This window comes from Cydia pomonella, chromosome 6 (genome assembly GCF_033807575.1).
Source record: "Cydia pomonella isolate Wapato2018A chromosome 6, ilCydPomo1, whole genome shotgun sequence".
NCBI classification, from domain to species: Eukaryota; Metazoa; Arthropoda; class Insecta; order Lepidoptera; family Tortricidae; genus Cydia; species Cydia pomonella.
Window position 1 is genome coordinate 17,656,790 of NC_084708.1, and position 25,659 is coordinate 17,682,448.

General features: G+C 39.1%; 2 protein-coding genes and 1 pseudogene across 2 annotated transcripts in view; 2 read left to right on the forward strand and 1 right to left on the reverse strand.

Moving 5' to 3' along the window:
• Nucleotides 1–25,659, forward strand: part of LOC133519160 (short stature homeobox protein 2-like) — a 32,565-nt gene that overhangs the window by 3,678 nt on the left and 3,228 nt on the right. Inside the window, exons 2-4 of the mRNA XM_061853120.1 lie at nt 3,033–3,217; nt 15,016–15,073; nt 21,276–21,466. Coding sequence (XP_061709104.1) covers nt 3,033–3,217; nt 15,016–15,073; nt 21,276–21,466 — 434 coding nt within the window. The remainder of the gene's footprint in view (nt 1–3,032; nt 3,218–15,015; nt 15,074–21,275; nt 21,467–25,659) is intronic.
• LOC133519158 (uncharacterized) lies at nt 21,483–24,384 on the forward strand. The gene is made up of 2 exons (XM_061853117.1): nt 21,483–22,019; nt 23,288–24,384. Exons 1-2 carry the CDS (start codon nt 21,718–21,720, stop codon nt 24,174–24,176), a joined length of 1,191 nt encoding a protein of 396 aa, XP_061709101.1. The 5' UTR covers nt 21,483–21,717; the 3' UTR covers nt 24,177–24,384.
• Nucleotides 22,053–24,601, reverse strand: LOC133519162 (uncharacterized; annotated as a pseudogene).

A 25,659-nucleotide genomic window follows, 5' to 3' on the forward strand; every position in this document is an offset into this window, starting at 1 on the left:
AAGGGTATAATCGAATTTGCCTTTGCTCTATATAATACTAATTGTTAAATGTATCCTTTGTGAGGTGAAAATAAATAAATTAAATTAAATTAAATTAAAATTAAATATGCAAATAGGTGGAAACAAATGGAATAGTAGATTGTTAACCAAGAGATGAAAGGCACTCAAACTGTCGTTATCATTATTTATGCATAGAGGAGTTAAATATCAGAATGGAAATTGTACAACAAATCCATTTTCATTTCTCATGCTCTGAAAGTGGATCGTTGTTGTTCTAAAACGTGCAGAAAATGATACGTTTCTGCTCTAGAGCACTGTACATTTAAAGTACGTTTTTTTCTATTCTGATATTTAGTTAAATATAATTCCATAAATAACGATAACTTTTACCTTTAGTATGTACTATGTAAGTTTATACCCAGTCATGTTTTACTATACACATGTATTTTAAATTCATTAGCCGACTTCAAAATTTCAAAAGAGGAGGTACAAAAACTTTTGTTCCAAGTCATATTACCATTCTCGTTAGATAGCCCATTATGGAAAGGGCTTAAAACGACCACAAAAAAGCATGTTTGGGTAATAGAAAGGCCCAGTACCTCTAGTGTAAATTTTATCGACATCATAACGTGACGAACGCGTTTGCGTTAAGTCTCATTTTGTATAGGATTTTGAGTTTCCAAAACGTCCCGCTTGGCGCGCTCTTTCTAAATCCAATACAAAATGAGACTAAACGCAAACGCGTACGTCACGTTTCAAAATCGAATTTATTTATACTAGGGGTACAGGTGACTGTAACTATAGTAACGTATGACAAGAAACTGTGGCGTCATTAATCGCGCGCTAGTTAGTTTTCTTTTTCTGTTGCACCTTGAAATTCCATTGGTACATGAGCCCTGTGTTTTCGTTGCCTAGTTAATTGTAAGCCTTTCATGACGGAACATTTTGCCTTAGTATGTGAAGTGAGGGTATAAAAATTCTAATTGACAGTTGAATGTGAATTCTTAATTAACAGAAAAATCCCAACTTATCACTCCTTCATCTTTCTCGAGGATTAATCAGTAATTTTAATACTTTGTGCAACTGGCTTCATTTAGTTAATAATTTATGTAGCAACTGTAACATATATAATACAAAAAAAAAAACTAAATTGTAATCAAAATAACAAGTTTGAATAGCGAATGAACAACACTCAAGGTCACGCCGATTTCACGCCGATCATGTATCGAGCAATGACTATTTCAAATTTGATAATACATATTAAACCAATCTACTCGGTTTTTTTTATTCGCTTTTTTATTGCTGATTCTTGCTCTAGTATCACATGGATATTTTACTATTAGGCACGGAACCTATATCTATATACTATTCGATTCCCTATATCTTGACAAACTTCATCAACCCTTAACATTTCAAAAGCAAATTGAATTATTCCTATCATCACAGATTAGCACAACACTACTACAAATGAATAACTCGTTAATGGATATCCAATAAATCACGGGGATTCTGTACCGTTCGATAATTAATCACCGTTCAGGTCGTTAGGCGTCTAAGGAGCTCGGATGGCCCCGGGGCCGAAAGGGGAGAGGGTGTGGCTCGGCACCGCCCACACTTGGATAATCCCTCCATTTACATAATTGCCGTATAAAAAGGAGAGCTTCCCAATTTGCTAAATTGCTCTAAACGACTGCTAAACGTATCGCTCGTTCGTCACCGTCTTTAGAGCCATGTCCCGTGCTCGGGATTGCTTACAGGGATTTATTGATGCGTGGCGAGACCCCGCTTAGTGAGACGCACGATCGAGGTGCCACTCTCGGCCCAATCGATTGTCATTCGTTTACGTATGTGGGCTGTTGAGCGCGTTTTTCGCCATAATGACAAATTATTTGTTATTTTATGATGCCTGATAAAAAGAGTTAAATATTACTAAGTGCCACTTGCACCATCCCACTAACCAGGGGTTAACCGGTTAAACCTGGAGTTACCATGGTTACCAGTACAATTTGACACTGGGTTAACGGTTTAACCGCTTAACCCCGGATTAGTGAGACGGTACAAGTGGCGCTTAGGCGGTTACCACACTGCTTCGCACTTCGGAGCGACGTCTGATGCTGCGATTTTTAACTTTGTACTATAGAATCTCGATCTGTATGCAAAAACCATACCTAGCACACTGGTTACGCCTCTTCGTTCGAAGGTGCGAATCGTACGACATTTCGCTCTTTCGGACAGAGAAGCGGTGCGCGCCCCAGGGTATACCACACCGAGCTTTATAGTACCGTATTCAAAAGTAAATATCTATTTATTTAATTCAGTTTTTGCAATCAATGAAAAAACTGTACTTACAAGACACAGCCAATAAAGAGGCCAAAGGTAAACTTTATTAAATTTATCCCGCTTTAAGATAAAACGAAACGACACTCATAAGAAACATCAAGAGGGGTAAACTACCCCTGAGATATAATGCCCGAGGGAGTTGGCGATACTGATTTAAAGTGTTTTTAATAATATAAACACGTTGCCGTGTGTAGGGGACGGACGTCGCTCATTTTATAGATATTTTTGTGCAAAAAAATGAATTCTTCGAATCTACAAACATTCTGATGCAAGAATAAGCAGACGCAGGCTGTCTTTATAATAACAACATCAATTTTTATACTTATAATTTTATATGTATTATTGGCACCCTGTCCAGTCGAATATTAAATAAAATACTTGTCTAGGCCGCACCAATCTATATACAAGGTTTTCCCAAAAATTCTAAATATACGAGTATACTTATCAATTAATCCAAGCTTTGATGATTCATTTGAACAGAAGTCGCATTTCCCGAATCTAGTTTGAACCTTAAATCGGAATACTAAAGTTGAAATTCTATTGGTGCGTATGCGGTCGATACATCGCAATCGGAAAAGGGTTATTATTTAATAAGCTTGTAGGCAGTTATGACAAATGATATGACCAATATCCAGCAATCATAAAGACTTTCAAAATAAAAAATAAATTACAAAGTTTTTTTTTTTCTACAGATGTATCCGACAAGTCATCGAACTCAATCAGCAATGGCGGCGGAAAGCAGCGGCGGTCTCGCACAAACTTCACTCTAGAACAACTAGGAGAGTTGGAGCGGTTATTCGACGAGACGCACTACCCTGATGCGTTCATGCGAGAAGAGCTTAGTCAGCGGCTAGGACTCAGCGAGGCGAGAGTGCAGGTAACACTGAAAGACTACTTTTCATCACGCTTGCTCGAAAAAGAACTTATTTCATGCAGGTGTACTGAAGGACAAAGGCCTATTTTGTTCCTGCGGGAGTTATGGATTGTGAAAAAAAAAGCTATAGTTCCCTAGGGAGGACTCCCTAGCATAAATGAGTTTTACTTTTAAAATACTGACGTTTATCATTTAATATTTTTATTACATACATACATACATATAATCACGCCTATTTCCCGAAGGGGTAGGCAGAGACCACGGATTTCCACTTGCTACGATCCTGACATACCTCTTTCGCTTCCTTCACTTTCATGACATTCCTCATACATGCTCGTCGGTTTAGGGTGCTCTTGACCTGGCCTTTTTTCAGGATTTCCCCGATTTGATCAGAGAAAGTCCGCCGAGGTCTACCCCTTCCAGCTCCCTCTTCTACTTCTCCCTTATACACTCTCTTTGTTAACCTTCTTTCACTCATTCTTTCCACGTGTCCAAACCATCTCAACATACCTTTCTCAATTTTTGTCACTACATCTTCGTTCAGTCCACACTTTTCCCTTATCACGCTGTTCCTAATTCTATCTTGTAATTTTACACCACACACACTTCTCAACGCTCTCATTTCCACTGCATTCACTTGATTCTGATGTTTCTTCTGCCATACCCAACTTTCGCTACCATACATAAGTGTAGGCACCAACACCCCTCTATGCACAGCCAACCGTGCTTTTTGCGACACCTTCTGGCTGCTCATAAAAGCGTTGAGTGCCCCATTCACACGATTTCCAGCATTCACTCTCCTTTCAATGTCTTCATCATGTTTACCGTCCCTAGTGAACAAGGTTCCCAGATACACAAACTCTTTCACTTGTTCAACTCTTTCTTCACCAATCAAAACTTCACAGTTTGTCATACTTTCTCCCTTTTCAAATACCATTACTTTCGTCTTGCTCACATTTATTTTCATTCCTTTCCTTTCAAAAGATCTATGCATTCTAGTTACCATCTCCTGCAATTCTTCACCCGATGACGCCAGCAATACCAGGTCATCAGCGTAAAGAAGACATTTGACGAGTAAACCTTTCATTCTCAGCCCACATTCATCATTTCTCAAATCATGCATACTACTGTCCATGAATAGATTAAACAGCCACGGAGACGCTACACATCCTTGCCTAACACCCTTTTCGATGCTAAACCACTCAGTGTACGATCCGTTTACTCTCACACAAGCACTGGAATCCTCATAGAGCGATTTCAGTGCCTGAATGAGACGACCGCTCAATCCATACACCGACAGTACCGACCAAAGTTCATTCCTCACCACTCTGTCATAAGCCTTTTCCAAATCCACGAAAGCGCAATAGACCTTTTGACCTCTGGCCAAATACTTTTCGGCTATGCATCGCAGGGAAAAGACTTGATCCGTACATCCCATACCCTTTCGGAATCCCGCTTGTGCATCCCATACTTTCTCATCGGTTTCTTTCACTACTCTTTCAATCAATATCTTTGCATACAATTTGCCGACGACGCTGAGTAAGCTAATGCCTCTGTAGTTTTTGCAATCCAGTTGTGATCCCTTTCCTTTGTAAAGAGGTACAATGACAGCCTTGCACCAGTCCCTGGGCACTTGGCCGGTTCTAAAGCACATATTGAAAAGGCGATACATCTGAGTTGCTACAATGCCCTGTCCAGCTTTCAGCATCTCGACAGAAACTTTATCATATCCTGCAGCCTTTCCTGATTTCATTCCTTTCAGCGCTTTCACAATTTCATCCATGCTAATACTATCTTCATTCTCCGACACATATTCAATGCTTTCATTCAAATCCGAAATTGGCGTGTTTGCCTCTTCTCTATCAAACAAACTTTCAAAATACTCCTTCCATCTTTTTAAGATACATTCTTCCTCATTCACTAATCTTCCGTTCTTGTCTTTAATTGAGTTTAGCTCAGAATTCTGGTTGTTACCCCTGGCCAAACGAATGGACTTCCAGAAAAACTTTATATTTGCCTGGAAATCTTGAGACAGCCTTTCCTCCATTTTATCTTTCTGTTCGCCTTTCTTTCTGTCGACTAATTCTTTCACTAACACTTTCATTCTTCTATATTCCTTTTTCGCTTCACTGACTTCGTCAAATGAAGCTGTGTGATTTCTTTGGTTAGCTCTTGTGGCTAACCAATCCAACCATAACTTTTTCTTCTCACACACTGCTTCTTGCACTTCTTGATCCCACCAAACATTCTTCTCCTTTTTTCCTTTGTGCCTCTTACTTACTCCACATACTTCACTTGCCACACTTACTACTTTATTTTTAAAACTATTCCACAATTGTTCAGTCTCACTAATCTCATCCATACCTTCAAATTCGGTTTTTAATCTACTCTTATACTTATCATTGACTCCTTCATCTTGCAAATTCTCCACTTTTATTCTTTTTAAATCTGCAGTAACTGCACGGGGCCGTTGTCGCCATCCTTTAAATAAGCCTCTTAATCGGCACATCACCAGGAAGTGGTCAGTATGGATACCCGACCCTCGATACACCCTGGAGTCGATAACATTCTTCCTAATTCTTTCATCCACTATCACAAAGTCAATCACACTTTTCCTAACATTCTCCGCCTCACGAGTGTATAAATGTATCCTTTTGTGGTCAAACATCGTGTTTGTTACACAAAGGTTCCACTCTTGGCAAATCTCTAATAAGCTTCTCCCATTCTCATTTACTCTTTTGTCACCGTACATTCCAAGAACCTTTTCAAATCCGTCCCGTTTTATTCCTACCCAGCCATTGAAGTCACCTAACAAAATCATTCTTTCATTCCCCTTACATACTTTCAAAACCTCTCTTAGTTCATCCCAAAATATCTGCCTGTCATTCTGAACGCACTGCGAGATCCTCGCACCCTGGTCTACTGGAGCGTAAACGCCTACCACAAATATGCGCATCAGTCCCACTTTCAGTCTAATCCACATCAGTCTAGAATTCACACATTCAAATTCTCTCACACACTCAGCCATTCTTGCGGAAAGTACGATACCGACTCCCTGACAGGCGCGATCCGAACTAGGCACCCCAGACCAATACGCCTTGTAGGTTCCATGCAGGGTAGTATCGCATTCTTTCCGTTTCGTCTCATTTACACACAAAATATCAATTTTTCTCTCATCCATCATCTGCAAAACCTCATTTAATTTCTCTTCCATTCCTCCTCCAACATTCAGCGTAGCAAAGCGGCTCTCCGTGAGCCGCTTGTCGCCCCCGCGAGAAACGAGACGTGACGGGTGGCGTACCACGTCGCCGCCATTCGGATGATTATTATTTTGAATCTCCATTGCGTTCCCACGAGTAATAGGGATTTAAATGTCCACAACAGCAGAGCCCTGTACTGAAGCAAGGCGGTTTACCACTGTGTCCTGTGACCGCCAACACAGACACCCTCCGTTCAACGCCAGAACTACCCTCTGGCTATGCATCCCTCGGCACGGGTCGGCTAACACCTTGGATTTGGGGGTTTTATATTGGAGTTTTCCTTCTCCTAGATGGGTTGCAGCACAAAGCTAACGAGGCCCATCTCCCCGGGTTATATTTTGGAGTTTTTCTTCTCCTAGACGGATTGCAGCACAATGCTAACGAGGCCCATCTCCCCGAAAGTGTATTATTAATGTTTCAAAGTATTTGAGTATTTTTATTAATGTTTAAAATTATTTATCTAATTTGATTAATTTAACAGCCGTTTAAAATATTTTTACACAATGTTCAATCGTGGCTGAATGCCGAATAGTGCTTTCGATGCCTAAGGAATGTTTGACATGACACCCCTATTTCATCCCCTGGAAATTCAACCTCTAAAAATGTCCAAAAACGTTGAAATTACTTTTATTTGTAATCGGCTATTATGCCTTTCTATGAAGTTTCAAAGCATTTGCAATGGATTCAAACTTTCAACCCCTTTTAACACCTGTAGGGGATGAATTTTTAAAAACGCTGAAAATAACTTTTCTTGTATGCTAATAATATGCCCACATACAAAGTTGCAAGTCCCGCACTCAAAAAAATATTTGATCTCCATACAAACTTTCAACCCCTTTTTCACCACCTCAGGGGATGAATTTTCAAAAACGCTGAAATTAGTTTTTTCTATTTAAATAAAATACCTTTTTAAAAAGTATCAAGTTCCTTGCTTAAAATAAAACTTGAACCCCATACACACTTTCATCCCCTTTTTAACCCTCTTAGGGGTTGAATTTCTCAAAATCGCTTCTTAGCTCGTGTACACTTTATAAATGCAACCTACTGTATAAATTTCAACTTTCTAGCATTTGTAGTTTCGGTTCTGCGTTGATGAGTCAATCAGTCAGGATACGTGCATTTATAAAAGTATATAGATTTCGCTTAAAAATTTAGTTTTTTCTTCGAAAGTGTCATGAAAAACATCGTGTGTAACTCCGGGGGCAAGAATATTGCAAAGTCGGGTCTTTAATTGCCTCCAGCCTGCGGCTGTTGGGAATTACCACCCTCGTATCGAGGATTTCACTTGCCCCCTCGTTGCACAATGTACTCGTACTATAGTAACTGTCAAACGCCCCAACTAGGGCTTCCGGTAGGACTAGGTATACCGAGATCTCGAAATACCGAGATCCCGCACGATTTTTCACTCCCGCTTACTGCGGGATTAGACATGCGGGATCCGCGGGATTTGCGGGATTGAAAAGTATAACGGGGACACATGCTTTTGCGAGCGCTGTCGCTCGGACACTGACGAGCGAGACGACGGCGGCCGGCGGCGCGGCGCGCGCAACGCACACGGACTACGCATGCGTGAAAACTAACAGCTAAGATGCGTTGCGCGTGGTCGCCCGCCTGGTTAATCGTTCGATTGTTTTTGTTAAGAGAACTTATCTTAATTGATTTCTTATTTAATGTTAGTTTGTTAACTTTTAACCTTTTTTTATCAACAAACGCGGGATCCCTTTATACCGGGATCCCGCACCAGAAAAAAATCTTGGTCCCGCCGATACCGAGATCCCGCAAGGGCATGCGGGATTGGAAGCCCTAGCCCCAACTTTACATCACTAAAAAAAGCACTACTATTCCATGAGGCAAGAGTGCAGGTAGCACTGTCTGTGTCTAGTAGGTTATCAATGTCAGACACATCAATTCACAATAGGACAATTAGGAGAGCATTTCAGATAATTGTTAACGCTCCGTAGCGTAGCGTAGTCATCTCTCTCTATCACTCTTCTATATTAGTGCCACACTGACAGTTGCGTTTCGTTCGCTACGGAGCTTTAACGATTGCAATGTTGGCTATGCGGGCTGAAACGATGGGTCGACAAGACGCACTACCCTGCTGCACATATCCCAACATTCCCAACATTCCCAACTTAGATATAACTCTTCGACGCAAAAACAGCGTCCTAACAAAAACTTTTATTATTCTACATTTCACCACCCCAGTTATGCACACCCCAAATGAAGTCATAACCTACATCAACACTTCACTACAGAGTAAGGGCACTTGGTACATTATAACATGCGATATTAATTACCTACACGGCCCCTCACCCTTATTACTAATGCATGTAATTAGCTGTGAGCGTCCAACAAGTGATCTTTATCGGCCGTATATCGGCATTAGTCGCGCGTTAAGTGGTATAAGTGGATAAAGGCTCTGACCGGCATCCGTCTTCACTACTGTCAATTGGCTGAGATTTATTGAAATCTGATGCGATTGCACTGAGTGTCTGTGATTGCAGTATATTTAATTACTTTGCTGCGCTTATAAATTCTGCTATGTGATCTGACAAATTTTAAGAAAAAAAAACCGGCTAAAGCTTTCAGGGTTTAATTTCAGTTTTCAAAACTCGAGCGACAAAAATCTGAAATGCGTTCGACATTTTATCCTATTTATTTATAAAGATATCGCGTTACTTAATGAGGGTGACACATTTTACTAAATTACTTACTAATTTGGCGGAATGACCCAAAATGAGTTTTGGCCAACACAAGAGCACGCCATTTTACCCGGTCCTGCGCGGATTCACGGAGATCTACCTCCACTCTATCCGCCCATCGATACTTAGGATGATCTACAAGACGGCATCCAGTAGGTCGCCGCAAAAATGCCCTCTTTACAGCACGATCTTCACCCATTCTTTCGAAGTGGCCCAGCCAACGGAGACGATGTGCTTTGGTCTCACCTATTGGCTATCTCTATATTTATAAGTATATTCGGTTCGACTATGAGTTCTTTGATTTCGACATTTTTCCGAATCCTCCAACGGTCATCGTCTCTTTTAACAGGTCTCGGAATCGTTCTTAACACCTTACGTTGTGTGACTAGAGGGCTGTTTTCCTCTTTGAGTGTTAGTGTCCAAGCCTCACATCTAATCTATACATCAGTATAGGTCGGATCACAGTCTTATAGATCCGTAGCTTAGGCTGTCTACTAAGCGCAGTCTACTAAGTCTACAGTCGTTCTGAAGCGCAGCACTACAGCGTAAGGTGCTTTGAATACGGATATTAATTTCGTCCTTTCTTGTATGGGTATCATCAGTAACAGTGCACCCGAGGTATTTTAAACTTAGACACACCCTTGTAGGTGTTTTCTCCCTCAAGAAGATTCTCTCTTCTCCCGCTGTAACCGAGACGAGGCTAACAAAAGACAAACAACACGTAGCTCTAGTTTTATCCCCACCACTTTGTCTCAGCACCTCAGTATACAGACAGACACATGAATTGGACTGATTAAATTAAATCCTGTAGCAAAAGTTTTACACAAAACGTGTCGCTATTCGCAAATCAAGCGCATCACTTTGTAACTCCTGTATACTCGTAAATGCGAAGTAGATTTGTATTGGATTTCTCCAAAGAATTAATTGATTCGGGTCGTCGATTGTTTTTCCAGAATTCAGATACAAAAAACATGGAAGTGGTAATCGAAGGCTATTTTAAAGTTTAATACCATGAAGCCGAAAACAATTTTCTTGTTAAAATTATTTTCTAAAGTTATTTCACCTTTAACACGAATTGTAGCTTAAGACTCAAGAGAATAAAACAATGAAACTTGAACACTATTATAGTACATTGTGCAACGAGGGGGGTAAGGTAAGTGAAATTTTGGAACCGAGGGTGGTAATTCCCGACAGCCGCAGGCTGATGGGAATTAAATACCCGAGTTTGCAATATTCTTACCCCTGGAGTTACACACAATGTTTTTCATCACACTTGCGAAGAAAAAACTAAATTTTAAGCGGAATTATTCTTAAATACAGTGATATATTAGTAATAAATGTAGTATACCTATATATATTAAATATTTGTAGTATATGTATTTTATTTTATTTTTGCACCACCCGTTACCTTGATTATGTTCGCCATTTCTCTATCTGAAGGTTGTCTGGAAGAGATCGCTGTTTAGCGATAAGTCCGCCTGTTGTTACCTACATATTTATACCTTTACATATTTTGTACCATTTTTTTTTGTAGTGTGCAATAAAGCATTTTATTATTATTATTATTATTATTATATTAAACATTCGTCCGCCATATTGTCATTTGTTGACAGGTTAGGTTTCGAAGGTACAGAGTTACAGACCTATTCGGCAATTCAGCCACGATTGAAAAATTTGTAAAAATATTTTAAACGGCTATTAAATTAATAAAATTAAATATTTTGAACATAAGCATATTCAATTATTAACGGCAGTATTTTTAAAGTAAAACTCATTTATTCTAGTTGTTTTGTATGAATTAGTGACATAATTTTAAAAAAGTTATAACTCCCTAGAGATTTATAGCTTTTCTTTTCACAATCCATAACTCCCACGGGAACAATATAGGCCCTTTGTCCTTCAGTACACCTGCATGAAATCTTCGAGCAAGTGCGATAAAAAAGCAATAACGCAGTACGCACACATGCCTCATCATCTTCCTCGCGTTGTCCCGGCATTTTGCCACGGCTTATGGGAGCCTGGACCCCTTGAAAACGAATGCCAAGAATTGGCGTAAGCACTAGTTTTTACGAAAGCGACTGCCATCTGACCTTCCAACCCAGAAGGTAAACTGGGCCTTATTGGGATTAATCCGATTTAAGGCACACATACTACAACAGACAATAAACACACAAGTTCGTAGATAAGTAATAGCATTATAAGCTTTACGTGTTTTTCGTAGCCTGTCCAAAAATACGAATATTCAAGACCGTTATTACGGGGGTCAAAATAATTTTCGTTGTCTTATTTCTGACCACTCTGTCACGCTTGTAGCTATGTCTCCTATCAAAAAAAAAGCGGCCAAGTGCGAGTCGGACTCGCCCATGAAGGGTTCCGTACCATTTATGACGTATTAAAAAAAACTACTTACTAGATCTGGTTCAAACCAATTTTCGTTGGAAGTTTGCATGGTAATGTATATCATATATTTTTTTTAGATTTTTCATTCTGTTATTTTAGAAGTTACAGGGGGGGGGGACACATTTTTTCACTTTGGAAGTGTCTCTCGCGCAAACTATTCAGTTTAGAAAAAAATGATATTACAAACCTAAATATAATTTTTGAAGACCTATCCCTAGATACCCCACACGTATGGGTCTGATGAAAAAAAATTTTTTTTTAATTTTTTATGACGTATTAAAAAAAAACTACTTACTAGATCTCGTTCGAACCAATTTTCGGTGGAAGTTTGCATGGCAATGTATATCATATATTTTTTTTAGATTTTTCATTCTGTTATTTTAGAAGTTACGGGGGGGGGGGGGGGGACACACTTTTTACCACTTTGGAAGTGTCTCTCGCGCAAACTATTCATTTTAGAAAAAAATTATATTAGAAACCTCAATATCATTTTTGAAGACCTATCCATAGATACCCCACACGTATGGGTTTGATGAAAAAAGATTTTTTGAGTTTCAGTTCTAAGTATGGGGAACCCCCAAAATTTATTGTTTTTTTTCTATTTTTGTGTAAACATCATAATGCGGTTCATAGAATACATCTACTTACCAAGTTTGAACAGTATGGCTTTTATAGTTTCGGAAAAAAGTGGCTGTGACAGAATCGGACAGACAGACGGACATGACGAATCTATAAGGGTTCCGTTTTTTGCCATTTGGCTACGGAACCCTAAAAACGAGCGATATTGTATGTCATCAGCTCAAAATTATATTTTACATGAGAAAAATTTAAAATAAAATTTCATATTTTACAAAAAGCTTCACTCCGTCACATTTTGGAGACAAAACACAAGACAACGAAAAGAGTTTTGACACGGGAATTTAAAGGTCTATTTATACTAGACACGAGCTCTATCAAAACCAAGGCTTGGAGAACCCTCACAACTCTCGTTTGTTTGTCTATCGTTTAGCGTCTAATGTAATCAGCACTAATGAATGCGCCCCTAGTTAGCGTATTGGTCGCGACTGTTTTGTTTACGAGAATGTACACATGGTCACATATTCTACCGCAAATATGTTTGGTTGCTGGAGTCAATTATACCTAAAGCTTTGCTCGTATGCTGCATGCTGCATTTGTTCAAAAGTCTACTACTATTAAGTAAGTATTTAAGCCATCAAGTATTTATTATTTGATCCCTTAAACCTTTTAACCGCTTAGAATTTTTCATCGAGCTTGCTCGTGTCGCCGCCGGAACAAAATTATACGAAGTTTGTCTTATTTATGAGACTGCGTTGAAATGAGCTGGATATTGTATGTCTTATATATCAGACTACGGCGGTTAAAAGGTTAAAAATATTCATTGACTTCGAATATTTAATTTGGAGGTTTTTCATTTAAAATCATCAACTGAAAGATATTCAACTGTAATAATTATCCTGATTCGATTTTCTGTCGAGCGAAGATTATATTCTTATATTTAGGTAAGTATAGTAGGTAGGTATAATATTGTAATTACACAATAAGAAATAAAAAACAACGGAAAATAGCGCAAATTTATGGGCCCCGCCTAGATTTGCCTCGCCTTAAGACCTACATATTTACTTACTTAATAGTTTATTCTAATCAAAAAAGTTCGTCAATTTCCATTTTAATGAAAGATTATGAGACGATTTGAGAACTATAGCCGGCCAAACAAGTTTGTCAGTAAAAGGCGCGAATTTCAAATGTTCTATGGGACGATAACCCTTCTTGCCTAGATTATTTAAATTTGTCGCTTATTTTCTAATGACGGAAATAGCTTGACAGACTATAGAATTTTTGTTATAAGCTCGATATAAGTTTGATACTATTGCTGGTCTATCTAAAAACATGGATACCTAAATCACACGAAACAGATTTTTTCAAAAATTGTAAAGTTCAGAAAAATGTAGTCCATCGCTCGAACCCTAGCACAACGCAATCAGCCTGAGCCTGACGCGTGCCCTCGCACTAATGCGGTTACACTATTTGCCCACTGTACATGCAACACACCCCTCCATCGATCAAAAACTAACCATACTCCACACAAATACGGTTGACATTCGCGTTACAAATGTACATACATCGTATACTCGGCGTAATACAATTACGACGGCGGGTTGAGATTGCATGCTGCTTGTTTTAGTGATTACGAATTTGGTTAAATTTAAATGGTTGGGTTTACATTTAGTGTAAATGGCATCTCATAAAACCTAAGTTGGCTTAATCGAAAATATACATTTGAAGTCTCAATAAACCTCCTTTTTTCGTGGTGGTTCAAGAAAAATTACATACGTGTCTTGTATTTTCGTAAGTAATTTCACGACGAAATGAGTACTTTAACTTCAACATTTATTCAGCAAATAGGCCACAAGGGCACTTTTACACATGAACATGGAATTTACATACAAGCAAAAACAAGCATATCAACAATGATAAAATACAATTAATTGAAAATATTAATGCAAACTAAAGTATTATTACTAAAGTATTATTGAGTATTGTTGAGAGTAAAAGTAAGGTAAGTTATAATACTTAGAGATGTATAAAGTTTCTAAATGTTGAATTACAAATAAAAATCTAAAATAATAAAATTAAAAAAAACAGAGATACAAAAAAATATTTAATTATTTAGAGGTGTAAATATCTCAAAATATCAGAACGAAATGATTTTTATCTTCTACTACTCCATCGTATTCGTCTCTTACAAAATTTTACTTTTTTTATGTACGCCTGCAACTCCAGAGGAGTTACATGCGCGTTGCCGACCCTACGACTGCGACTTTTTTGAAGAAGTCTTAATTATATCAATAATAAAACTCCACAAGACGTGTCTACAATTTTAGCATTTACCACCCGGCCCGGACACGAAGAACCATGGCCCATCTGTAAAGCGCTGAACAGGCTCAGGTATCAGGTTGGCCGTTGTAAACAGAGCATGGTCGCATGGGGACTGCTTCGTGGCCACTCTATCCAATGTGCTTGCGAGCAGCACCGCAAACCATGGCGCATCTGCTGGACGCACGCTCACTTGTACACACTGTCAGCACCGCTGCTTTCTGGGCATCCACTATTTCGGGGAACCTCGCCACGAGAGAAGAAGAAATCGTCTACAATTCAATCTATTCCATTGTGTATTTTTTATCACGATTCCCATAACCTGGTTGATTTGCATGACCATATAATTATGTTCTTGTTCTTAGCCGCATTTCAGGTTCAAAAATCACAACTCAATTTGATGTTGATTTGTAATTTTTTTGGAAGTTTATGTCGCTCGCAACAATAGATATAATTTGTGAGTTGCACTTCGATTGAAAGTTTGTTTAGGGCTCCATATCCTGTAGTAATAAATTGACATTTGACAAATATTTGTTCGCAGGTGTGGTTTCAGAATCGACGCGCCAAATGTCGGAAACATGAGAGCCAAATGCACAAAGGTATGTGCATTTCATTTCAAACTCCTGTATCCTTACCACGAGTCACTGATCCTTACCACACACTGAGTCGGCCTGGTTCAAAGAATGATTAGACACGTTTAAGATCTTGGAAAGATCTTTAAAAGATCGATAACTAAACGACATGTCAAAATTGACGTTTATTTCGATTCCGATACGATATTTCTAACGTCAAAGTGACATTGGTTGCCCGAATCGAGCTGCTTCTGTCAATTATACGACATACAAACGAGAACTTATCTAAACCAGAACTTATCGTTATCGTATTTCATGCTTCAGTGTCAACACTGACATATACGCTAACGTCTACGTAATTTACTTTCTATAAATACATCTCGCTCGCACTAATATGTCAGTACGAGCGAGATGCAGTGACTCGTGACAAGGGCACTGTTTGTCTGTTTACTTATCACAGGCAAATCACTTAAAGCTCCTTTTTAGACAAAACTATTATGTTAGAGTATTTTTTTATTATATGCATGAACCCGTACGGCCCGATTCGGGCAATGCTTATTAGATGTCACACCGATATGATACTGATCTGTTAGTGTCAATACATTTCTTCAACCAAAAACGGCACGTTTGACACTGAGAGATCAGTATCATATCGGTGTGACATCTAATAAGTTTCGTCCGAATCGGGCTGGTAGTCAACAGCAGGAGCAGTCAAATGGGCAATATTGTAAACTTATGAATTCTGTAAAATGCATCCAAACTTTACATGTTTTGAAAATGGAGATAGGAGCCTAGGTCGTATCAAAACCAGTTGAAACCCATAGCAAGTAGTTACATGATACTGATCTGTCAATGTCAAAAGCCACATTTCTGGTTGAAGAAATGTCATTTTTAACATTGACAGATAAGTATCATATCGGAAACAAATCGAATAGGGACCGTGCGCGTTGGAGGGTCTGCCATCTTGTGGCTTGAATCTGAACCATAAACATGTACATTTACACGTCACGTGTTTTCTTGTGCATAGTAGGTTCTGCCATCTTGTGGGCTACGTCGGAACAATAAACATCACATTTACGCCTCGCGCCAAAAATCTGACGGCTCCTGTGCTGCCTCCTACAGTTCATGCACGCTTCCTAATATAGGTCTGTAAGTGCAATAAAGTGGCTATTTTTCGGCTTTGCTACGCCGCCGTAACCCGTAGCCCGTAGCTATTCAGTATACTACACTCTCTTACCCGAAACTTATTCTGTTTGCCCGCTACGGAATGAAAACGCTTTGTAGCGCTTTGCTTTGCTTTTACATAGGTATAAAACCAAGTGCAATAAAGTGTCTATTTAATATGTGTCGTGTATCACGTAGGTAACTAAATTAATTCGTAGCAAAAATCAAACCACGATGTAGCAAACACACAACCATAATTCACGTTAGCCTCGCCTTTGACATTTCCAACCCCATTCCCACTAACTTACTTATCTCCGTGCAATGCATCTCAAACTAAATACCGAGTTTAATGTAGTCGAAAACTACAAATTGCAAATGATTCTGGCAAACTAGTTCGGCGAGTTGGCACCGCTGCTTAATCGTGCCAGTCCGCTGGAGCGAGCTGCTGCGCTAAATGCTAAATAGTGCAAGTTGGTGTTAAAGGGAATGAATTGTCAGTTGTCAGTCGGGCCACGGGTCACAGAAATCGCTCATCTGTAATATTATTTTACACAGTAAAGTCTTTGTCTAATTTATACACACGGCGACGTTTAAGATCTTGATGCGGGGTCCATTGAACTTATAATTAAATTTACGGCCCGATTCGAAGAATGAGATACGATAACGATAAGTTCTGGTTTAGATAAGTTCTCGTTTGTATGTCGTATAATTCACAGAAGTAGCTCGATTCGGGCAACCAATTTGACGTTATAAATATTGTAGATAGATCTTATTGGGATCGAAATAAACGTCAATTTTGACATGTCGTTTAGTCATCGATCTTTTAAAGATTTTTGCAAGATCTTAAACGTGTCTTAATCATTCATCGAATCGGGCCGTTACACGTTAAAAACTCATAGAACTGGAAAATTTGTAAGACGCACGTAAAATAGATTTATTTGTTATAAATGCTTTGCTATATTAGGTAACGTCAACTTCGGTTTCGCAATTGAGAAGATCGATTTCACTGAAATAAAGTCTGTTATAAGTAAGAAACAGAGTATTAAGCAACTAAGCAACATAATCAACGATCTCGTGCGCCGTTTACCCACAGGCATTCCAACTAGGTAACTAAGCAGACCTTACGACGTTATCCTGGTAGACACGGTACTAACTTTACTGCAACACGGCACTAACAAGTAGTTTACATGAGTGATTCCAAAGCCAGGATTTAATAAACACTGCACTACCGTATTACGTATTCTCCATGACTTCCTCTAACTCGATTACCCCCGCCGGCGCCGGTCCGACTCTAACAGTTTTTTAATTCGACCATAACTCAGCCGGATGAATAATTAAAATGGCGGGTCGAGGGAATCCGCGCGAGGCAAAAAATCGCGGGAAACGAACATACGAGGCGATAAATTCAGGGAATTGCACATCGCACTTAGCGATCGGCGATGCGGTAGTAGGCAGTTGGCTGGACCACCGGCACCGGCTTCACGTATTTATAGGTATTAGTCTTTATAGGTACATTTTTTTAGACATTTTTTTGACTGCTCACTTATATGCATTTACTTAGGTACATCAAAACGTTTTTAATTCACATCACATTACACAACACCATAAAAATAATGGTATTTTTATTAAACTAGGTAAGGTAACCAAGGTACGTGGGTACATCAAGTACTTACCCTAAACTTCCTCTATAATTTTGTACTTTAGCGTGTAGCTGCGCTCTCTCGGAAAGGTTTCCACGGAAGACCAGCGTCGAGACCCTTAGGTGGTATCTTGACATTAAGCTGAGTGGAGACCTTTTCAGTGACGCTTAATAATAAATTGATTCTGTCGTCTCATGTATTAGATACCTTCTATTCAATTCAATTCTATTATATTCTATTCTATATTGCTAACCGTACTAAACATTGCATGGCTTGAAAAAACAGCGATTAAACAGCGGTACCTTGTCCATGACAATGGGAGAAAAGCAACCACTGTTTGTCACTGTACTTATTTACAAACTGTACCCCTAGTGTAAATAAATTCGATTTCCAAACGTGACGTACGCGTTTGCGTTTAGTCTCATTTTGTATTGGATTTCGAAAGAGCGCGCCAAGCGGGACGTTTTGGAACCTCAAAATCCTATACAAAATGAGACTTAACGCAAACGCGTTCGTCACGTTATGATGTCGATTACAGTTACACTAGGGGTACTGAACAAGTTTACATTATGTAAAAATTTTACATGATTGAATCGAATATTTGTGGAAACCCATAATAGGAAAGTTCAAGTGACGTCTAAGAATCATTTGTCCCACATCCCACTCGCATGTAGGGCAGAAAATATCAATTTGGCACAAATTGTCTTTCTGCGGTAATGTGCTGTCGCCGCTCATATCGTCACAGAGACGAACTCGAGGCGACGCGCGCCCGAGATTGCGAGCACCACTAAACGGAGCGTAAAGCGGAAAAAAGCCGCTCTCCGGAATCGAATAAAATGATTCCCCGCGGGAGCAATTCGGACGCAATCCCGCCGTCCCCTGCTAAATGTCTTATTAACTTATGTGCCCCCCGCCCCCCTAACACGAGAACAATCATGTAAAGTGAAATGAAACGGTTATTTGTTGTGCCCCTTTGACGGAGCGCGGAGATTCCCGATGTTGTTGGCGCAATCGTTTGCGGCGCCGTTGTCGTGATCGATTACAGCGCCGCCGCCGCCTAACGTGTGATAATGACATTCGATGAACATCATTTGTAACCGCGCTTGCATGATATCAAATTGTATTTGATAAACGTTTTATTTTACTAATGTAATTGAGTTGCAGATCAAATAGACCGTTGCTTATCTCACGCTACTCGATAATATCACAGAATCGGGAATAGCTGCTTATAGTCGGGTCAAATATATTTTAGAAAATGGTCACTTCCGTGGACAATACAGTTAAAGTTAACGACTCCGGTACATACATATCCCGTTTTTCTTACGTGATCTCAAGTACTGAAAAAATGTATCCAGTCTGTAAAGGTGCCGCGTAAAAATGTGTATGACCCAGTCTGCATCTCTTAAATAACTTGTTGAATTATCTAGTACCTATTTAGTTTAGTTAGCGACTCTACCTCAGCTTTTTTTTGTTGTGTGTGTGTGTGTGTGACCCAGTCTGCATCTCTTAAATAACTTGTTGGATTATCTAGTGCCTATTTAGTTTAGTTTGCGAACTCTACCTCAGCTTTTTTTTTTGTTGGTTATGGCTGCGTTACTTTTTATTCATTTTATACTACAGAAGCTATATCTGCAGAAGCTAGTTCTTACTCCAACTCACTATAACCGACTTTAACGGTACAATTAACATCATTTGAATTGCCTGAAATATGAAAACTTTCTCAGCTGCGCAGGTAAATTATAAATATTACCAAGTACAACTGTAAATCTTCATAAAATTAAAAATTCATTTTTAACGAAGACATGAATCTCCGCGCTCCGCGCCATAAAAACAATCGCAGCAAGAATAAAAGAATACCGACGCCTAATTGTTCCCCTGTTCATAAAACTGTAAAGTTATTCGCGCCCGGGAGGGTGGCGGCGATATTTTATTGCGAACAAACCGCTGTAAAGATGTTTCGAACGCTTTAAAATAACGCGAGCGAGAACCCTGCCGACCTAACTCGTTTAAATTAAACAACTCAGAGTTAATCAAATAAATGCACGGCGGTCGCTAGGAGGGGTGCACGCTGGACGTACCCGCTCGTATTTATGTCGGCACTTCTCGAAAGTAATTCGGTGTCAAATATGGAAATAACTCATACGCGCAGGGAGCATCCATTTTAATAATGCCGACGGCGACCGGAGAGGTTATGATTTAGAGCGCGCGTCGTACCCCGCCCAGTACCGCCTCCCGCCCTGACATATTGTTCTCTACCTAGCTCACACCTAGCTAGTTCCGAGAGTCTGAACCAAAGCATACGTCTATATGTTTTCTTGTTCGATACCTAGTGCCTAGGTCACGCGTTTAACTAAAATTGCTAGAAGCAACATTTTACTCCATTACATTACAAACTATAAAAAAAAAAAAACAGAATTCAAAGCCTTTGGGAGTAATAAAAATCACGTCTCCGAAATCTAATAGAGAGAGAAAGGCGTAAGGTGAGAGTAATTAAATTAATGAATCCTTTAGCTCAGGCGAGACCCGAACAGCTCCTTAAGTCGGGCAGATCCGCGTTAATTTATTAATTGATACTTCGCCCGGCGGGCTATAAACAACGGTTCTCACTTAATTTACGAGCAAATTATGCTTTACTTAAATATCAATTTAATTAAGAGAAGTTCGGGAAAGGATATCGTGGGATTTGCAGTCATTTGTCTCTGCCAATCGCGGGGATGCCAGCTGTCCGCTCGAACCATTACTCGTTTTTAAAACTTGTGCATTAAGAGTTTTATTTAATCTGATTTACATAGAGTTATTTACATACAGGTAATAAAATCGTTTTATACGTTTAGTGCCGAGCGGTGAATGTAGTGTCGTAGAGGGTCTACGAGCGTAGCTTAGCTTCTTCGATCTAAAACACATTACCTATAACATTTATACAAATTTGATATCCGGCTCGATTCGAAGAATGCAATACGATAACGATAAGTTCTGGTTTAGATAAGTTCTCATTTAGATATCGTTTCTATGTCGTATAATTGACAGAAGTAGCTCGATTCGGGTAATCAATGTCATTTTGACGTTAGAAATTTTGTAGATGGATCTTATTGGGATCAAAGCGGAATCGAAATAAATGTCAATTTTGACATGTCGTTAAGTTATCGATCTTTTAAAGATCTTAAACGTGTCTTAATCATTTATCGAATCGGGCCGATCGGCGTTGTAAGTTAGCAAATCCAGTACTAATTCAATGTTGTTAGTTATAAATTATTATATTTTATGAGCATATTAAAAAATCTGAACCACTTCACCTTTTTTTATGCCACCGACGTAGTATAAAAAAATAAATATATGAGCCCATGCCCCCCTGTAAAACAAAAATGTCATGTTATAGGATCCAATTTTCGAAATTCAATCTGATATAGAATCCGATTTTTATGTAGGTCTGCTAGTAGCCGGGAGCGGCACCCCATTAGAACCATGTCGCGTGGCGCCGTACGTGTCGGTGCCGCGGCTGTCGGCGGTGCCGCGCGCGCCGGGCCCGCCGCCGCCGATGCCGCCGCTCGCGCCGCACCCACCGCCCGCCGCCTTCGCGCCCTTCGACTCGGCGCTGCTATCCGCTGCGGCACACCAGGTATGCTGGATTTAGTATGGGCCGAAACACATAACCGCGTTGCGGCGTCGCGCCGCTAAAATTGGCAGTAACGTCAACGCTGATTTTAGTGGCGCGGTGCCGCACGGCGGCGCATATTTCACCGCGTTGCGGCACCGCAACGCTAAAATCGGCAGTTTGCGTTGTGGCGTCGCGAAAAAGAGCGTTTTATTATCTGGTAGGGTAACCAGTTCCTCGTGGGTTTTGATTGTGGATAGACGTGTCTGTCTGCCATGGAGCGTCGTAAGAAACTTATTGCTTATTTGTTATTAAGAAGACATTACTCTGTTTTAAATAAACGACAACGAAGATACTGGATACATCCATTTAACAAGGCTATAAATCCCGATGGCGAGTACTTTTGTCGAAAATACGAAGCATTAAAGATAGACGAAAAAAAGTTTTTCGCCTACTTTAGAATGAGTGTATCATCATTTGAAGAGCTATTAAGCGGGTTATCAGAATATATACAGAATAAAAATATTAAAGGAAGAAAAGCTGTTACTGCTTTGGAAATGCTGGGCTTGACAGTAAGGTAAAGTAAAACAAATAAGTTTTTTATTTTTTTTAATGATATTTATGGTACTAGGAATCAAATGAAGGATTTTGCATTATACTTACTTAACTACTTATACTTAGAATACTTAATTGGTCTTTCAAAAATACAATGATTAATTTAAGAAAAATCAAACTCATCGTCTTGTATACCATAGGATTGTGTACCTGACGTTTCGTCCAGGGTAAATGGTGAATTTATTGGACGTTGTTGGTTTGATGGCTCGGAATGTATCTGTGAGGATGTGGGAGTCCTCGTTGCAGGATTCGAACCTCCAGAAGTAGAAGTGTGGTAGCCACTCTGAAAAGTGTTATCATCTCTCTGAGTTAAATATCCTTGATTATAGCCCTGATGCTGATAACCTTGAGAATAGCCGTGAGGTGTATATTGCTGAATTGAAGGCCGAAGAATGTCCGTTGGTATTTGAAGCACCCGACTTTGGAATATCAATGTTTGATGTTCATTCAATGTTTGAAGAGATGGTAAAATCCCTTTGAAAAAATGCAAATGTCTATTCTCCGGTGTTTTTAATATTTCAAAAATATTTTCTTCAAAGTCATCCCTCTCATTTGCCTTTCGTTTTCGTGATTGACTTTGGTAACGAGGCAATGCTGTTATTTCATTTTGGGTGTCACTATCTCCTTCCACTACATTTATACTGGAATCAGTTGCATTTTGTGAAACCTTTTTCAAAAACTGTAATTGTTTATATAAGTGATATTCTTTAAATTTTGCAGCTCCAGCTCCAGACCGATTGGCATTTTTAACTTTCTTTTGATATTTACTAAAATTATCCTTTAAGGCCTTCCACTTCTTAACTAGTTCGTTACCTGAAACAGAAAGCATCACAAATGAAAAATAGTAATGAAGATTAATAAACATAAATAATAGTTTAAAAAAACAAAAAAAAAGAAGTTTTTTTACCAAATAAATAAGTAGCTTTAAAAATTATGTAGGTAGGTACGCAAACTTTCACAGGTGAAAATGTTGTTGAAACTGAATAACTTTTCAAAAAAAAACTGCTTGTTCCTGATTTAGGTAAGTAAAATCTGATTGACTTTGCCTTGAACAAGCAAAATGTAAATAGTACAAATTTGTTAGTACATATGTCTTTGGAAAAGTAATTCAACTTTAGCAATACTAATCACCTGTAGCAGTTTGCGTAGATAAATTAATAGCACCTTGTGTTATTATACCTACATTTTTATTATTTTATTACATGCCTACTAATTATTATTTCTATTCAGATTTCTAGCAACCGGCAGTGACTTCAAAATCATGCATAAAAATTACTACCGAGGAGCAAGTACAATATCGAAAATTGTGAGGACTGTTTGTCGCGCCATATGGAAACATCTATCCAGTCAAAATATACCTCCTATAACGAAACAGCTTCTAGAAGATGTCGCTATTGAGTTTGACAAGAAAGCGAATTTTCCTAACTGCATAGGAGCTCTCGATGGTAAACATGTCCGTATTTGGTGTCCTGCGCGCAGTGGATCACTATTTTACAATTACAAGGGCTATAATTCAATAGTTTTATTAGCTCTTGTCGATTCAAGATATAGATTCATTTTTGTCGATATAGGAGCATATGGGAAGGAATGTGACTCCACCGTTTTCCAGAACTCGAAACTTTATGATTTGATTATGACACATAAACTACTTATTCCAGCACCAAAGCCCTTACCAGGTAATCAAAATGCAACTCCATTTGTTTTTGTGGCAGATGAAGCATTCGCAATCTCGAATAACGTCATGCGCCCTTACTCAGGGAAGCATTTGTCGGTACAACAAAGAATATTCAATTATCGGTTGAGTCGTGCCCGAAGATATGTGGAGTGCGCTTTCGGCATCCTAGCCAATAAATGGCGCATATTACACCGAGCTATGAATGTGCAATATGAATTTGCTACAGACATTATTAAGGCATGTTGTGTACTACACAACTTTGTTTTGAATCGAGATGGAGTACAAGCGGCTGATGAGATTATCATTAATGATTCTGATGTTCAAATGTTACATTCGCCGACAACTAATGAAAGTAGTATGAGCCCACATTTAATAAGAAATACATATTGTAATTACTTTTCTAGTGATGTGGGTACCCTTAGTTGGCAATTAAAAAAAATTTGAACCTTCCTATTCTCATTTAAAAAATAAATAATACTGATATGTCCGAGCAATGAAACACCGATTTGGACTGTCATGGCGTTTATTGTTAAGAATGTCGGTACCGCTGTATTTGTAAGCTACCTACATACATAACAAATACTTTATTTCATTCAGTGTATTGTAAACTGCGAACAAACAATTTAAATAAACAATTTAAACAGCCCTTTTCTTTTTAATTGATTATTTTAAAAGAAAAGACTTACCCAATTTAGATTTTTCGACAGCGTCTTTTTCGTTATAATTTTCATAAATTATTTCACAAATGCTTTTCCAAGCGTCTTGTTTTATAAGTTTCGTCACTAGAATCCCACAAACAAGGGCGTTCCTGGACCAAAGATATAAATAAATCAATGTCAACGTCAGACATTTTAAATTGCTTCTGGGTTGACGCGTGTTGTTTGTAAGAGTGACAGAAACAAACTGAATCATTGTCAACAAGTATAACGTCTAACGCTGGAATATGCGACGCGGTGCGGCGCCGCGCCGCTAATGTCGGCGCTGGCGCCACTGCTGATTCTAGCGTTGCGGTGCCGCAACGCGGTGAAATATGCGCCGCCGTGCGGCACCGCGCCACTAAAATCAGCGTTGACGTTACTGCCAATTTTAGCGGCGCGACGCCGCAACGCGGTTATGTGTTTCAGCCCTATGGCTCCTTACTATTGTTTCATGAAAATACAAGCCGATTTTTCACAATAGTTATTATCCCTGATTCGCGTGGAGAGCACAAACCCGCACCGATAGTTTTTGCCATCTGCCTTACATTTGGGTGATTTAGGCCTTTAGATCTCTAGATTGTTTTTTAGGGTTCCGTAGTCAACTAGGAACCCTTATAGTTTCGCCATGTCCGTCCGTCTGTCTGTCTGTCTGTCCGAGGCTTTGCTCCGTGGTCGTTAGTGCTAGAAAGCTGATATTTGGCATGAATATATAAATCAATAAAACCGACAAAGTCGTATAATAAAATCTAAATTATTATTTTTTTACGGTACCTCCCCTACACGTAAAGTGGAGGTGAACATTTTTTTTTGCTTCAACCCTACAGTGTGGGATATCGTTGGAAAGGTCTTTCAAAACTAATAGGGTTCTTCAACAAACATTTCTTGATAAAGTGAATATATTCGGAGATAATTGCTCCGAAAGAAAAAAAATGTGTCCCCCCCCCTCTAACTTTTGAACCATAGGTCCAAAAAATATGAAAAAAATCTTGGAAGTAGAGCTTAAGAAAGACATTAAATGAAAACTATGGCGGATATGATCAGTTTAGCTGTGTTTGAGTTATCGCAAAAAGTTTCCCCTTCATAGTAAAAAGACGTACACCCACAGTTCATCCCTTGGTTAACAATCTGCCATACTTTAAGCTCCAGTTTAGCGTATTGTAACGGAAGAGTAACTACGGAACCCTACTCTGAGCATGGCCCGACATGCTCTTGGACATGCTCAAAAAGTT